At 43.7% G+C, this 15,910-nt stretch overlaps 2 protein-coding genes across 5 annotated transcripts in view; one reads left to right on the top strand and one right to left on the bottom strand.

Annotated features, from left to right (window-relative positions):
• The window catches only part of LOC114908066 (NACHT, LRR and PYD domains-containing protein 7-like), a 582,624-nt gene that overhangs the window by 39,448 nt on the left and 527,266 nt on the right, over positions 1–15,910 (top strand).
• Positions 2,990–9,644, bottom strand: NCR1 (natural cytotoxicity triggering receptor 1). 4 transcript variants are annotated; one of them, XM_029245048.1, is made up of 7 exons: positions 9,611–9,644; positions 9,493–9,528; positions 9,032–9,316; positions 6,445–6,723; positions 6,132–6,179; positions 4,580–4,627; positions 2,990–4,452 (listed from the first exon to the last, which is right to left on the bottom strand). In XM_029245048.1, the coding sequence occupies exons 1-7, from the start codon at positions 9,642–9,644 to the stop codon at positions 4,241–4,243; spliced, it is 942 nt and encodes a 313-aa protein (XP_029100881.1). In that variant the 3' UTR covers positions 2,990–4,240. The 4 variants fall into 4 exon arrangements, with proteins under 4 accessions (XP_029100881.1, XP_029100889.1, XP_029100899.1 ...); XM_029245056.1 differs by lacking the exon at positions 4,580–4,627; XM_029245066.1 differs by lacking the exon at positions 9,032–9,316.

Raw genomic sequence — 15,910 nt, 5'->3', positions numbered from 1 at the left:
GGAAGTGGGGAGCTGAGGTTTAAGGGTACAGACTTGCAACCAGTAGACAAGTAAGTCCTGGAGACCTAGCGCGCGGTATAGTGATTACAGACAACGGCGTCGTGTGATCATCAGACTTGGTAAGAGAGCAGGTCTTAATTATTCCAACCACAGAAAGGAAGTGGCAGCTACGCGATGTGGCAGAGGTGTGGGCTGACGCTACAATGGCAATCCTTTTACAATAGGTCAATGTATCAAAGCAACACCTGGCATACCTTAAACCTACACAATGTTCTATGTCGATTATATTTCAATGAAAAGGAAAACACTTTTCAGTTTGGGACAACAGAGGCTCTCTGATGTCTCTTGATGTTGCCCCAAATGTATCCTTTTCTTATCACACCTATCGTGGTTCATCTACAATATCAACGCCAGTGGGTGGGCATGAGGGCAAAAAAGGGGTCCCCTTTGTCCACCCAGGTGCCCAATTTACAAACTTCAGAGTTTTTTTTCTTAATTGGAGTGCAGTTGATTTACAATGTTGTGTTAGTTTCGGGTGTACAGCAAAGTGAATCTGTTATACATTTATCCACTCTCTTTAGATTCTTTTCCCGTATAGGTCATTACAGAGTATTGAGTAGAGTTCCCTGTGCTCTACAGCAGGTCCTTATTAGTCATCTATTCTATATATAGTAGTGTGTGTGTGTCAATCCCAGTCTCCCAGTTCATCCCTCTCCCCCTTACCTTCTGGTAACCATAACAAACTCAGACTTCTTGTTGACCCTGCCACCTGCCCACCCATCATTTCTAAACAATAAAATGAAGTACGCCTTCTGTGCCTGAAATATGTCAAAGGTGTCTAACTTCTCAGAGTGGTTATCGACTTTCACCTGGAATAATGTAGCAACCTCCTAACTGATCTCACTGGATATGTCCTTCTTATTTTTGAATGGAAAGAAACTTAGCAAAAGAAGAATACAAAGGAATTTTCTATGGGACAGTGAGTATCTACAAAAAATTATAGCAATGAGCTTACTCAAAGGTAAGATATTAAAAATACTCCCCATAATATTGGTACTAAGAAAAGGGCACCTGCTATCACCACTCCTATTGATTAATGTACTGGAGGTTCTAGCCAGGTAATAAGACAGTAAAAAAAAAAAAATTAATTAATTTTGGAAAAAAATCCTAAAAATGTTTGAACCTAAAAATAATCTTAAATAGTCTAAAACGGTTAAGATTAAGAAGTGAGCTTTGCAAGACACATTCCATATAAAAAATCAATTTTATTTTTATACTACCAGCAACCAACAGAAGCAATAAAGTTATTTAAAGAATGATACCACTTACAAAATAAAAGTCATGTAAGTAGGGATCTCTCTGGAGGAGACGTAACTAGTGGATATTTCTGGTGGGTATCTAACAAAAGATATGCACATTCTCTACATGGAATAATACAAGATATTATTTAGAGAAGTTACTGAACATGAAGTTAAATGGTGAAATATACCACATTTAAGGTTTGAAACTTCCAAGGATGGAAAGATTGAAGAGGTGATGATTCTCTGTAAATTGATCCGTAGCTTGGATACGATGTCACGCGAAATCCAGGTGGGTGTTTTGTGAACACTGATACCCTAAAGTTAGTATTGAAATCCAAAACACGCAGAACAATCAAGGCAATCTTGAAAAATAAGGGCAGAGCTAGAGAATGTGTTACCAAGTCTCAAGACCTGCGTGGACCTGTCACTCACAGTTGGACCTCCATCTGGGTTACCAGTATTAGTTATGGAACCTATATCGTTCTGGTTGTCAGCACTAGAAATAGGTGAGCCATTCTCAACTCTTCTGTCTCCCCCCACCTACCATGCTTTTGTTTTCTTTGCATATGTCCTTCCTCTCACTGCCACCAGAAGGGTCTTCACACAGTGTAGAAATCATCATATTACATCCATGATCAAAATGCTTGGTGAGCTCCCTTTGCCTTAAGGATAAAATGTGCACTTATTTATGTGGCTTCCATGGCCATGCCCAGCATCGTCCACAGCTACTCTTTTCTGTCACAATCAGAGCTCTAGTTATACTGAACGTTTTCACCCTCTGTCTTACATCTGAGCCTTTGGATACATTGGTACAGACAGCTGCCGTCTTCCCCTTTCTTCACCCCTGCATCTCCCTCAATGTCTCTATATAATGGAATCTTTCACAGGAAGGGGCTCCAAGGGCATCCTCTAGTTCCTCTCTCACGAGACATTTATTTTCTCACTTCTTGAAGATCTCTACTCCTGGACGATAAATCCTGTTATGGTGGGGATAATGTTTGCCTTGGTGTGTTGTACTCTCACCAGTGCCTGACACATAGTAGGCTCTTATGACAAGGACTGGAATTGCTTATTACAACTCTATTACCTTTCACTTCATTGGTAACGGAAGTACAAATATTCAGCTTGCCACAGAGCTATTTGGAAAAAAGGCTACATCGTCAACCTCCCTTGCATCTAGGTGTGGAAAGCTGTTAAGTTCTGACCGTGGGGAAATAAATGAAAGTGTTTTTGGAGTGTTTCCAGTAAATCATCATCACAAACAATTGGCCAGTACTTTACCCCCACCCTCCTCCCCTCCCTTCCTCTCTCCTTCCTTTCTTTCTCCCCATGCTTCATTTTGCGGTCTGAAATACAAGCCATGTTCAATATTTCAGAAAGAGCGTTGCAATACTTGACCATCTGGCATTGACCCATTGACCAGTTTTGGAAGATTTTAACTTGGACTGCCAAGGACAACATAGGGCCATGGTGGTAAAGACCCCTCCATCCCCTTTAGGAGCCTCCTTTGCCCAAGTCAAGCCCTGCCTTTATATCTTGACCCCTAAAATATTTCTACCTGACCCATTTTTTCCTTGAGACTCTAGGTTTCTTGCCATAAACTAGAATATGGAAAGGTTGGAATGTCCTGAACCCACCCCAAACAAGTCCATCTCATCTTGAGATGAAGACTATAAATGGGTATTAGCTAGAAAGTCTTGGACCTTAGAACACCTGGTAGGTGAAGCCCAGAAAGGAGAAAATTCAGTATTGGGGCCACTAGTAATGAGGTAGTACTTGGTATGAGTTTTAATTGCCCTTAGTATCAGGAATAATAATGGTTACCGTGCATTGAGTAACGTACACATGTCAGAGCTTATGCTGGTTTCTGGATATTCTTGATCTCCAGATCTTCATGTTATCCCTTTGAGGTTGGAATTAATATTCGCTGATATTTAACAGAAAATGCAGATTTAAGAACGAATTTGACCTGTGTAAGGTGTCACAATATTGAGAGGAGGCGGGGACCCACATAATGGGTATATTAGTGGGTTGACCAAGTCGAAACTCTCAAAAAGGAGAGCGTTTGTGATGCCCAGACAACATTTCAAGGACCATGCATAGGAGTCTCAAGTTCCAAGTGGCACTCTGACCCCATTTATATATCCATTTGTTCAACATATATTTCCTGAGAACTCTCTGAGTAGTGGGAACTACGAACACAGCCATTACACCTGACATAAATTTAATTCACATGAGTTCGCAGTCGATACAGGAAAATGGATACGTAGGCAGTATTAGGGTCCAAATGCTGTTGTAGAGAATTACAGGTGCTTTGGGACTATGAAAGTAGTATCTTAAGTCAAGCTGGAGGATTTGGGAAATCATCTTGGAGGAGATGATATCTACTAGGAGACCCAAAATACAAGGCAAGGTGTGGATAAAGAAGTGGAGAAGAAGAAATCCTGCAAGGGCATAGGATAGAGGGAACTGGGGCATGGCTGCCATCCGACCAGGACACATTGGTATAGATGTGCTGTTTGTTTATAAGCCTGCATCTCCATTGACTGGTTGTTGCCTCTCCGGCTCTGGTTCTGTTTGATAAGTGCACCTATTCTGTATTGGTGGTTAAATATTTTGAATGACATGTGCAAGAGACAGCAAAGAAGAAATAGGGATAAAGACAAAAGTAGGGAGGAGATATTCCCACGGCCATGCCGTTAAAGATGTTTTCAGGAAAGACCAGAGTGGTGAAAAGTTTGGTTCGCAGGAAGCAAGTGCAACAGTACTTAGAACCTCGAAGAGACAATGGGTTTTGCCTACAGAAGAAATGTAGCGCTTTCATCCCCAACCCTCTGCCAAACTCCGTGCAGTTCTCCCTTAGTTTTCTGCGATGACTCTCTCCTCCACGGGCTCAACTCGGAGCTCCCACAGCCCAAGGTCAGGGTCAGCTTGCAGCTTTACCTGTGGCCACTGCATCTCTCGGTCATTTCTCCAGGGCTTTGTGCTCTGAACCTTCTGCATTCCTGACTTGAAGCCCTGCTGGCTCTCTCTTGAGGCTTCTTCCTGTGAAGCCAGTCTTCAACCGGGAGCCACACGAGGGCCACCAGGACCAGGAGAACTAGGCCAATCCGAAGGAGATTCTGGGCATTGTGATCCCAGAGGACAGGATCTGGGGTCAGAAGAACAAGAGTGATCGCTCACAGGAACCTACCAAGACCACTTCACCCCATCTGTCTTCCTCTTTCCTTTCCCGATCTTATGTCCTTTAGCGCCTACAGCCCCCGCTGCTGGCTTACCTTCCTGGAATTGGGTCTCTGTGGTTAACATGTAGGAGTCCCAGTGGTCTGCAGAGGATAAGGAAAGAGGAGACGTGAGGAAAAGAGATGATGTGGCCTCTTCCATCCCAGGCTCTCCTACCCTTGGTTATACTCCGTGACGTTCTATAGCTTCTCTAGGTCCACCCCTCGCACTCCAGGTCCCAGTGGCTTCATCTGGCAGGTGGAGTGGAAGAGGGCAAAGACATACTGTATAGCACAGGGAGCTCTACTTAATGCACTGTAGTGTCCTCAGTGGAGGGGATATATGTATATGTATGGCTGATTCATTTTGCTGTGCAGTAGAAGCTAACGCAACATTGTAAGGCAACTATGGTCCAATAAAAATTAATTAAAAACAAAACAAAAGGAAACAAAAGACAGACAGACCAGAGGGAGAATTCAGCTCTAGGACTCATAAGCGTGTGTCTCCAGGCATATCTTCTGTGTGAGCCTCCGTTTCCTCATTAAGTCAATCGCCATCCTTTCTTCTTTGTCCCACTGGTGACGTTATTCAGTCTTCTTTTGTTTTTTTTTTTTATGATTCTATATATACGGCATTCTTTTTTTTTTCACACACACACACTGTATTTTATTTTTACAAGAGATAAATAAACTGACACCAGGCATGGGAAATGGATGACCACCACAGAAGCAACAATGATTGCAACTACCAAACACGAAACATGCTCACACTATGTCATGATATTGACATTCAGTCCAGGAATCCTCCACTGTACGTTATTCAGTCTTAACCAAACTTCTTCAAGGTCCTCAATGAGCTGCCCCAGCCCACCACAGCCCTGCCATCCCCCCTCTGACATCATTTCCAGTCCACTGGGCTCCTGGCTGTTCTTTTATCACCCTGCCCATCTTTCTGCCTTAGGGCGTAGGCCTAAGGACTCATGCCCTCAACTTTTTCAGCTCTTTTCTTCCTTCCTTCCTTCCTTCCTTTCTTTCTTTCTTTCTTTTCCCCTCCCTCCCTCCCTCCCTCCCTCCCTTCCTTTCTTTCTTTCTTTGTCATTATTGAATTTGTTATAGTATTGCTTCTGTTCTATGTTTTGGTTTTTTGGCCTCGAGGCAGGTGGGATCTTAGCTCCCCGGCCAGGGATCGAACCCACATCCCTGCATTGGAAGGCGAAGTCTTAACCACCGGACCGCCAGGGAAGTCCCTCAGCTCTTTGCTTGAAGCCTCCTTCTCTGTGAGGCTAGCGTGGACAACTCTGTTCAATGCTGCCACCTGCCCTCCTCCCCATCGCCGTAATGCCGTTCGTTCTACATTGTCCTTTTCCACACCGTCATTTCCTCCTTGTGTGCTATGTCATCGATTGATGTATCCTGACTTAGATTCACGGTCTGCCTTCTCCCGCTAGAGTACGAGTGCCACACAAGCAAGGATGTCTGGTTGACTGATAGAACTGTAGTTCATGGCATACGCTATACACTCAAGGGATATTGTGAACGAATGCCAGGGTTTTAGTGTCACTGGGAGGCTTTGAGTCCTTCCCCAAGTTTAGAAGTCCATGTTACTCACCAGAAGAGGTGTGCTCTGTGGGCGCAAAGGTAGTGTCCCCGGCATCTCCTGGCAGTGGAGACAAGGAGAAAAATCAAGGGACCTGGTCTTTCCACTTATTCTCTACACTCCGCCCCCCGCCCGCCATCTCTCTGGCAATATTCCTCATGAGCTATCAACTGGGCCTCTGGGAGATCAACGTGGATGAGGGCATTGGTGAAAAGTACCCCCTGTGCGTCTTCCCACCTGCCTCTTTGCTGCCTCTCTCGTCATTATTTGGGGATCAGTTAGGGATCCAGAAAGGACATGGGGTAAAACTGGGGGGTGTCCTCACCATTGACCAGGAGCTTCACAGGCTCACTGGGGAAAGACCATGCATGTGTGTTATAGGAGCCAAAACATCTGTACGTGCCTCTGTGAGCTGTGCTCACAGGGCCCATGGGGAACTCCGCCTGGATATTCCCATATCTGCGCTCTGGGCGGCTGGATCTTCCCTCCTTGAGCAGAAAGAAGGTGCTTGTTGCTGTTTCTAGGCGGCAACGGAAGGTCACTTTCTCTCCTGAGATCACCTCAGGTCTGGGTTGAACTGAGAGGGTGGGTGTGTCATACAGTCCTGCGAAAGAAGGTGGCTGGTAGGTAAAGAACATAATTCTTTTTTTGGCCAGGCGGCATGTGGGATCTTAGTTCCCTGACCAGGGATTGAACCCACGCCCCCTGCATTGGAAGTGTGGAGTCTTAACCACTGGACCACCAGGGCAGTCCCGGTAAAGAGCATCTTTATCCTGCTTCCTGTATCCCGCATCCCTCTTCTCCTTAGGACCGGGATATCGCTCCCCAGAATCTTGGTCTCTTCTTCTGTTTCCTAGGTTTGTCTCGGTCATGGACATACCCTCCCTGATCTCTCCCTTCACGACTGAGACAGTTGCTCCCCTAGCTTCCAGGAGTGTTAAGATGAATCTCTTTCTAATGATACAGATGAACTTATTTGCAAAGCAGAAATAGAGGCACAGATGTAGAGAACAAATGTATGTATACCAAGGTGGCTGGGATGAATTGGGAGATTGGGATTGACATACATACACTATGGATACTATGTATAAAATAGGTAACTAATGAGAACCTACTGTGTAGCACAGGGGACTCTACTCAATGCTCTGTGGTGACCTAAATGGGAAGGAAATCCAAAAAAGAGGGGATATATGTACACGTATAGCTGATTCACTTTGCTGTACAGCAGAAACTAACACAACATTGTAAAGCAACTATGCTCCAATAAAAATTAATTTAAAAAAAGATGAATCTCTGGGAATTGCCCTACATCATTGGTCCTCAGCGTTTGGTCCTTGGGACCAGCAACCTCAGCATCGTCGGGAACCTTGTTAGAAATGCAAATTGCCGGGCTCTACCCCAGACCTACTGCCTCAGAAACTTAGGAGAAGAGCAGCCATCTGTGTTTTAAAACATTATTATCACTTGTAGTCGTAGTAAAATATACATAAATCTACCCTCTTAAGTATTTTTTTTTTTTTTTTTTGGTGGTATGTGGGCCTCTCACTGTTGTGGCCTCTCCCATTGCGGAGCACGGGTTCCGGACGCGCAGGCTCAGCGGTCATGGCTCGCGGGCCCAGCCGCTCCGCGGCATGTGGGATCTTCCCGGACTGGGGCACGAACCCGTGTCCCCTGCATCGGCAGGCAGACTCTCAACCACTGCGCCACCAGGGAAGCCCCATCTTAAGTATTTTTAATTGTACAGTTCTGTGGTATTAAGTACATCCACATCGTTGTACAACCATTATCACCATTAGTCTCCGGAATGCTTTTCATCTTGCCTAACTGAAAGTCTGTACACATTAAACACTAACTCTTCACTCCCCCTTCCCCCAGCCCCTGGTAACCACCATTCTCCTTTCTGCCTCTGAATTTGAGTATTTTAAGTACCCCATGTAAATGGAAATGTACACTTATTGATCCTTTGAGGACTGGCTTATTTCACTCAATATAACACCCTCAAGTTCATCCATGTTGTATCATGTGTTAGAATTTCCTTCCTTTTTAAGGCTGAATGATATTCAGTTGTATGGATGGACCACATTTTCTCCATCTATTCATTCACTGATAGGCAAAGGATGTTTCCACCTTTTGGCTATTATGAATAATGCTTCCATGAACATGGGCTTACTGAAGTCATCTGTGCTTCTACAAGCCCTACAGGTGATTCTGATATTTACTAAAGTTTGAGAACCATATCCCTCAACTGAAGGGAACTATCTGACCCAAGCTTACCTGGCCAGCCAGTCACCTTAACCCCATTTACTTTGTCTTTTTTCCATACCACTGTTTCGCCCTCACATGCTATATAATTGATTTGAATTTCCTGACTTTGACTCATGGTCTGTCTTCTGCTAGAATACAAGAACCACAAAAGCAAGGGTATTTGTCTGCAATCTCCCTAAGAGTGGTTCCCAGCCAATCACTGTTTGATACAGTGGGGGGTACAGAGCTTCCAGCCTCATTTCAATACTATTCTGAAAGGCCACCCAGGTCCAGAGTCCCACATTTGCTCGGCCGAGGTCTCAGGTGAAGCTGTATCACAGTCCAACTTCCCCTTCTGCCCAGCCTGTCCCCCTCACTCATCACAGGTGTGATGTTTGAGGACACTCCACAGTAATCCCCTCTGTGCACGAATATCCATCTCAGAGCCTCTTTTCTGAAGGACCTAAGACAAATCTGCTTCTGGGACATAGAGACAATTCTCTAAAGATAATCCCTGTAGGAAATAATCAACCCTCTACATTACCCTCAAGACAAATACTAGTATCTGAGTGAGGCTTGGAAGAGAGCAAAGGAGATGAATAAGTGATGACCCTGCCCAGGAGTCAGGCTGAGGAGTTGACTCTACAGCTATGCAGTGGGACAGTTACCTGTTACCACCAGATCCAGAGGGTCACTGGGCTCTGACCAGAGCTCCCCACTTCGATAGAAGCACCTGTACTGCCCTGCAGTCTGTGAGGTCATGGACGGGATGGGGAACTTTACTCTGTTCGACATTCCAGGTGACTTTGGTCTCTTGAAGGCAGAAAGGCCTCCCTCAAAGTGCAGTTGGTATTCAGCGGCCCCGTGAGTTCCTTGACACCAGATGATGGCCAGTTTTCCTTCTGGAATCATGAAACTGGGTTTGGCCCAGATGACAGGTTTCGAGAGACTCTCTGGAAAGGAATCAGAGGCTGGAGTTCCAGATAAAGGCCCTGCTCACCCTACTTTCCACCCAGCTGCTGGTCTCAAGCCCTCCTAGCAAGCCAGAGCCCCTGCCCTCTCTTCCAGTTGTTCTCACGTGGATACTTAGTCTCAACCCAGACGCTGGGGCTTTGAAGGAAGGACTCACGCTTCTGGGTGCTGGTCCCCTGGCTCAGAGACAGCCCTGGAAAACAGGAATCATGAGATATATCGCCCCATCCACACGAGACCCCTGAATTCCATCTCTCTTCCGTGCAAGAACTCACCAAGAAAGAGAAGGGCAGCAAGTGTAGAAGGCATAGCTCAGATTGTGCCTCGCTAATATGGAGAGCTGGGGGGAGACTGAGTCCAGCAGGCCAGGGAGAGGCACAGGATGTGGTGACTGAAGCCCAGCGCCAATCACCACGGGACTTTCACACTGACTTTTTTATGAGAAGATTCAAAGATCTCCCCCCACCTCTGGCCATCGGGTATAAGGAGAGGAAGTGGTCCCCATGACACATCTGATCATATATGTGGTTTCTAACCAGAACCTCTGATAGTTGTCTGCCCGAACTGAAACTCATTTCGGGGTCAACTTCTAAATTTTGAAATATGGACATTATGCCCAGGGAAAGCATAGGGTAGTGTGCAGAGCAAAAGCCTCAGAATGATTTAAAAAAATAGGTGTTTGGGCTTCCCTGGTGGCGCAGTGGTTGAGAGTCCGCCTGCCGATGCAGGGGACACGGGTTCGTGCCCCGGTCCGGAAAGATCCCACATGCCGCGGAGCGGCTGGGCCCGGGAGCCATGGCCGCTGAGCCTGCGCTCCACAACGGGAGAGGCCACAGCAGTGAGAGGCCTGCGCACCGCAAAAAAAAAAAAAAAACAACTAAAAAATAGGTGTTTAACTTTGGCTCCCTTGTGTGCATTCATATGCTTGGATGTTAACTGGTTCCATCAGAATGGAATGGTAATACTGCCTTCTTCAAAGATTTGATATAATGTTTCAATAAATAATATTTTTAAGCAATGATAATACTGCCTTCTTCAAAGATTTGATATAATGTTTCAATAAATAATATTTTTAAGCAAAAATACATTTTATTTGTTACATAATGACATTCCTTTAGTCTGTTATAAAGCAGAAATTAAATATTAAAATATTAGTACTTTAAAATATTAAGTACTTAAATATTAAGTGTTAATATTAAAATATTAAGTAGTATAATAATATATTAAGTACTTAATATATTTTAAATGCAAAATGTGTCCATTGTTCTTTTTTTAAGGGTCTAAATAATTTTAAATTAATTAATTACTTAATTGAAGTATAGTTGATCAACAGTATTGGATTTGTTCCAGGTGGACAGCACAGTGATTCACTATTTTTGCAGATTATCCTCCATTATAAATTATTACAAGATAATGGCTATAATTCCCTGTGCTATATAGTGTATTCTTGTTGCTTATCTATTTTATACATATTAGTTTGTATCTCTTAATCCCATACCCTATATTTGTCCGGACCCCCTTCCCTCTCCCGTTTGGTAACCACTAGTTTGTTTTCTATGTCTGTGAGTCTGTTTCTGTTTTGCATATACATTCATTTGTATTATTTTTTAGAGTCTACATGTAAGTGATAGCATATAGTATTTGTCTTTCTCTGTCTGACTTATTTCACTAAGCATAATATTCTCTGGGTTCATCTATGTTGCTGCCAATGGTAGAATTTCATTCTATTTTATGGCTGAGTAATATTCCACTGTGTGTGTGTGTGTGTGTGTGTGCATGCGTGCTTGCGTGTGTGCGCGTGTATCTATCACATATATCACATCTTCTTAATCCAGTCGTCTGTTGATGGACACTGGGGTTGCTTCTGTGTCCTGACTATTGTAAATAGTGTTGCTATGGACGTTAGGATGCATGTATGTTTTTGAATTAGTGCTTTCATTTGTTCCGGATGTATACCCAGGTGTGGAATTGCTGGATCATATGGTAGTTTTATTTTTAATTTTTTGAGGATCCTCCATACTGTTCTCCATAGTGCCTACACCAATTTACATTCCCACCAACAGTGTAGGAGGGTTACCTTTTCTCCCCACCCTCTCCAGCATTTATTATTTGTAGACTTTTTGATGGTGGCCATTCTGACAGGTGTGAGGGGATATCTCAGTGTTGTTTTGATTTGCACCTCTCTGATAATTAGAGATGTTGAGCATCTTTTCATGTGCCTGTTGGCCATCTGTGTGTCATCTTCCCTGTATCTGTGGTGCACTGGTAGGTTGTGTGGACCCTTGCCTGTTTGACTGTCAGGCCCTGCCTCGTGTGGTGGCTGCTTACCCACTGGTGGGCGGGCCCAGGTCCCAGGGTGGCTTCTTGTGGGACCCCAGGGATCCTGGGGCTGGTGGTGTCCCACTGTGGATGGTTTCCTTTGCTGTGCAGAATCTTTTTAGTTTTCTGTAGTGCCACTTGTGTATTTTTGCTTTTGTTGCCTGTGCTTTTGGTGTCATATCCAAAAAAATTATTGACAAGATCAATGTTGAGGTACATTTTTTCTTATGTTTTCTACTGGGAGTGTTAGTGTTTGGGGTTTTATGTTTAAGTCTTTTTAAAAAAAAATAAATTTATTTATATATATATTTTGGCTGCGTTGGGTCTTCGTTACTGCATGCGGGCTTTCTCTAGTTGTGGCGAGCGGGGGCTGCTCTTCGTTGTGGTGCGCAGGCTTCTCATTGCAGTGGCTTCTCTTGTTGAGGAGCACGGGCTCTAGGCACACAGGCTTCAGTAGTTGTGGCATGCAGGCTCAGTAGTTGTGGCCCACGGGCTTAGTTGCTCCGCGGCATGTGGGATCTTCCCCGACCAGGGCTTGGAGCTGTGTACCCTGCATTGGCAGGCGGATTCTTCACCACTGCACCACCAGGGAAGTCCCTGTGTTTAAGTCTTTAATCCATTTTAAGCTTCTATGTGTGGTGTAAAAAAGGGTCGAATGTGGTGTAAAAAAAGGTCGAAAAAAGAAAACACAGATGTTTTCTTCCAGTCCGTGGCTTTTCATTTCTCTTGATACCGTCTATCACAGAGTAGCATTTCTAAATTTTAATCAATCCCAGCTTATCGATTTTTCCTCTCATGGATCCTGTCTTTGGTGTTGTATCTAAAAAGGCATCACAAAACCCAAGATCGTCTATGTTTTTTTCTAAGAGTTTTGTAGATTTCGTTTTACATTTAGGTCTGTGATCCATTTTGAGTTCACTTTTGTGAAGGGTGTAAGGTCTGTCTAGATTCATGTTTTTGCATGTGGATGTCCGGGTGTTCCAGCCCCGTTTGTTGAAGAGAGCCTCTTTGCTCCACTGTATTGCTCTTGTTCCTTTGTGAAAAATCAGTTGACTATATTTATGTGGGTCTATTTCTGAGCTATCTATTCCATTCTGTTGATCTATTTGTCTATTATTTGGTCAATAACACACTCTCTTGGTTACTTATAGTAATTCTTGAAGTTGGTATGGAAATGGGGGCGAGTGCTACCCCCACATCACATAATAGTAATGATACTTTCCTTCTCTATTTTCTGCTATGGAGCTCACCAACTCAGAGTGGAACAGTTTATTCCAGCAGTGTGCAAAGATCTGAAGATAAAATCATCTTGAGAGGCAAGGTTTCTGGTAACCAGACTTGAAAAACATTTCCTATGTGTAGGCACTGTTCTGAGTGGCTGGCATCATTCATTCATTGAATTCTCATGATAACCCGATGAAGTTGATAGCATTTACTCCACCATTTCCAGATAAGGAACTGAAGCACAAATAAGTTAACTAAATGCCATGTTTTATCCAGCTCATTAGAGGGGTTGGGTGATCATCTTAGGGGAATATGCTCTGAACCTGGAGTGTCTTCCCTGGACACCACATACTAAGGGCAATCATCCCATCCATTCTCCCTAAGTTTGCCTCTGGTTTCTCAGGTACTTCTCTGTATCTGTTTAGTCCAGCCCCAGTTTTCACCTTAAGCTCACACCTGTGCTCCTAGGACTATCCCCGTATGCACACTGTAAGCCCTGTTGGAGATGATGGATTTCAAGTCATGACTCAACCACTGAGGGTGTTACTAATAATTTAATCATTTTTGATAGTTGAAGAAACTCAACTTAATTGAGATATAATTTACATACTATACAATTTACCATTTAAAGTGTAGAATTCAGTGGTTTTTATTATATTGAGAGTTGCTCAACCATCACCATAATCTAATTTCAGAACTTTTTAATTACCCCCCCCCAAAAAAACCCCTCCAATACCCACTAGCACTCACTGTCCAATACCCCCTCACTCTCCCAGCTTTGGGCAACCACTAATCTACTTTCAGTTTCTATAGACCACAAAGAACTTTTTAAAAATTGTGGCAACACATACATAACACAAAATTTACCATTTTAACCATTTTTAAAAGTTTTTTAAATTATGGTAAAAAGCTCCACATACATGAAACTTATCACCTTTACAATTTTTTTTTTTTTTGCGGTACGCGGGCCTCTCACCGTTGTGGCCTCTCCCGTTGCGGAGCACAGGCTCCGGACGCGCAGGCTCAGCGGCCATGGCTCACGGGCCCAGCCGCTCCGCGGCATGTGGGATCTTCCCGGACCGGGGCACGAACCCGTGTCCCCTGCATCGGCAGGCGGACTCTCAACCACTGCGCCACCAGGGAAGCCCGCCTTTACCATGTTTAAGTGTACAGTTGAGTGGCAACTGGGACATGTACATCATCATGCAATCATCACCACCATCCATCTCTAGAATTTTTCATCTTCCCAGACTGAAACTCTGTGTCCACATCTTCATATCATTATCCAAATCATACCATTCCCGAGCCTCTGTTTGCTCGTGTGACATGACTGTCACGATTGATTGAATTAAAATTGATTAAATTAAAATTCACGGCATTACAGTATGCTCATATAAATGAAACGACCAGCATAATGCCTAACATAGAACCGAAAGTCATGTATATGGGAAAATAATCTAAAAAAGAGTGGATATATGTATATGTATATGTATAACTGATTCCCTTTGCTGTACAGCAGAAACTAGCACAACGTTGTAAAGCAACTATACTCCAATAAAAATTAAAAAAAAAAGCTTAAAGTCATGGATTATAAGCCGCCATACACCTTGCCCTTAAGCAAAGACCTTATACTTAACTTAAATCAGTCTAATACATAAACTGCCAAAGGCTAATGCACTCGCTACTCAGTGTCTGAAATAAGAAGGCAAAGCCGAATTTATTATTACCGTAGTAAGGGAGAGTTATGCTGGACAGACATGGTGTCTCTGAGCAGAGCCTACTGCTGATCCTATACAGGGTTTTTGGGAAATGTGGATTTTCAGGGGCTCTTCTGGTTTGAACATTATCCGTAAAAGCATGTTTGTTCGACGGAGTCTATTTGGATTGGCTGTCTCTCACCGGTGTGCTTACTGGAGTGAACCTGTTTCTGATTGGCTGACAGTGAGAAGCAGGGAGCTGTCTGATTGGTTGAATGGCCAACGTGAGTGGTCGTTGACGATGGGTTATAAACCCATTCTGTTGGCCACTTGTCATCGTGGCTACAGAAAGATCAATCATTTTCCTAGGAGTGCAGGACCCTTTTATTCTCAGAACCCCTTTTCCAAACGAGGCCCTACCATAGACAAAACTACGTATGTGAAGCTAATCTTTTCCCTCTCTTGGAAACAAACTGCCTTGCATTTCTCTGGTCGGTTTGGATGTGATATAAAGACTCTCATTAGTCCTCCTCTGCAACTGTGGCACTTCCCTGTTGTTTATTCGGCTGAGCCACTAACATTTCCTTGTTTATCTGGCTCAGTCACTAACTTATTTATTCATGATCTCAATAAATAGATCCAGTACTTCATGTTTTCTAGACGTCATGATGCATACTACAAAAAGATGAATCGATAGACTGAGTAACTTGAAGTACTGAGATGATCCAAAGGAGATGCTTGTTTGGCTGCTTTCACAAGTCTGTTTACTTTGCGTTGGAGGCATGAGACATTTTGAAGTGGGTTAGTTTCATAAGAACAGGAGAGTCTTCTTAAGAGTCGGAAAAGCATGTGTTAACACACAAATGTTACTGTAGGGAAAGCTAGAAGCACAGTTATGGTGTGGAATATATGGTACGTTGAGTGGACAGTATTCATAATTAATTATTAGCCTTTGTAATTAATGGAATTCTAGGTGTTAAGGTCTTCTATCAGGAGGATGTAATGGTATTTGGTTTTGCTGATAAGTTCAAGACAAAATGAATGTATGAGCCAGAACTTGTGTGGAGGAGGGGTGAAAAACAGCAAGGAGAATTGAGAATGCTTTGCATTATTTTTTTTATCACAGGAAAAGTTAAGCAAAGATTATATTGATATTTTTAAAAAATATTTATTTATTTATTTGGTTGCACTGGGTCTTAGTTGCGGCAAATGCGCTCCTTATTTGCAGCTTGCTGGCTCCTTAGTTGCACCACGTGGGGTCCTTAGTTGCGGCAGGCGGGCTCCTTAGTTGCACCACGTGGGGTCCTTAGTTGCGGCAGGCGGGCTCCTTAGTTG

This window comes from Monodon monoceros, unplaced genomic scaffold, assembly GCF_005190385.1.
Source record: "Monodon monoceros isolate NGI ecotype Baffin Bay Population unplaced genomic scaffold, NGI_Narwhal_1 Super_Scaffold_10, whole genome shotgun sequence".
In the NCBI taxonomy this organism is placed as follows: domain Eukaryota; kingdom Metazoa; phylum Chordata; class Mammalia; order Artiodactyla; family Monodontidae; genus Monodon; species Monodon monoceros.
The sequence above is the reverse complement of the archived record's forward strand: the minus strand, read 5'-3'. Positions and strand labels throughout refer to the sequence as shown.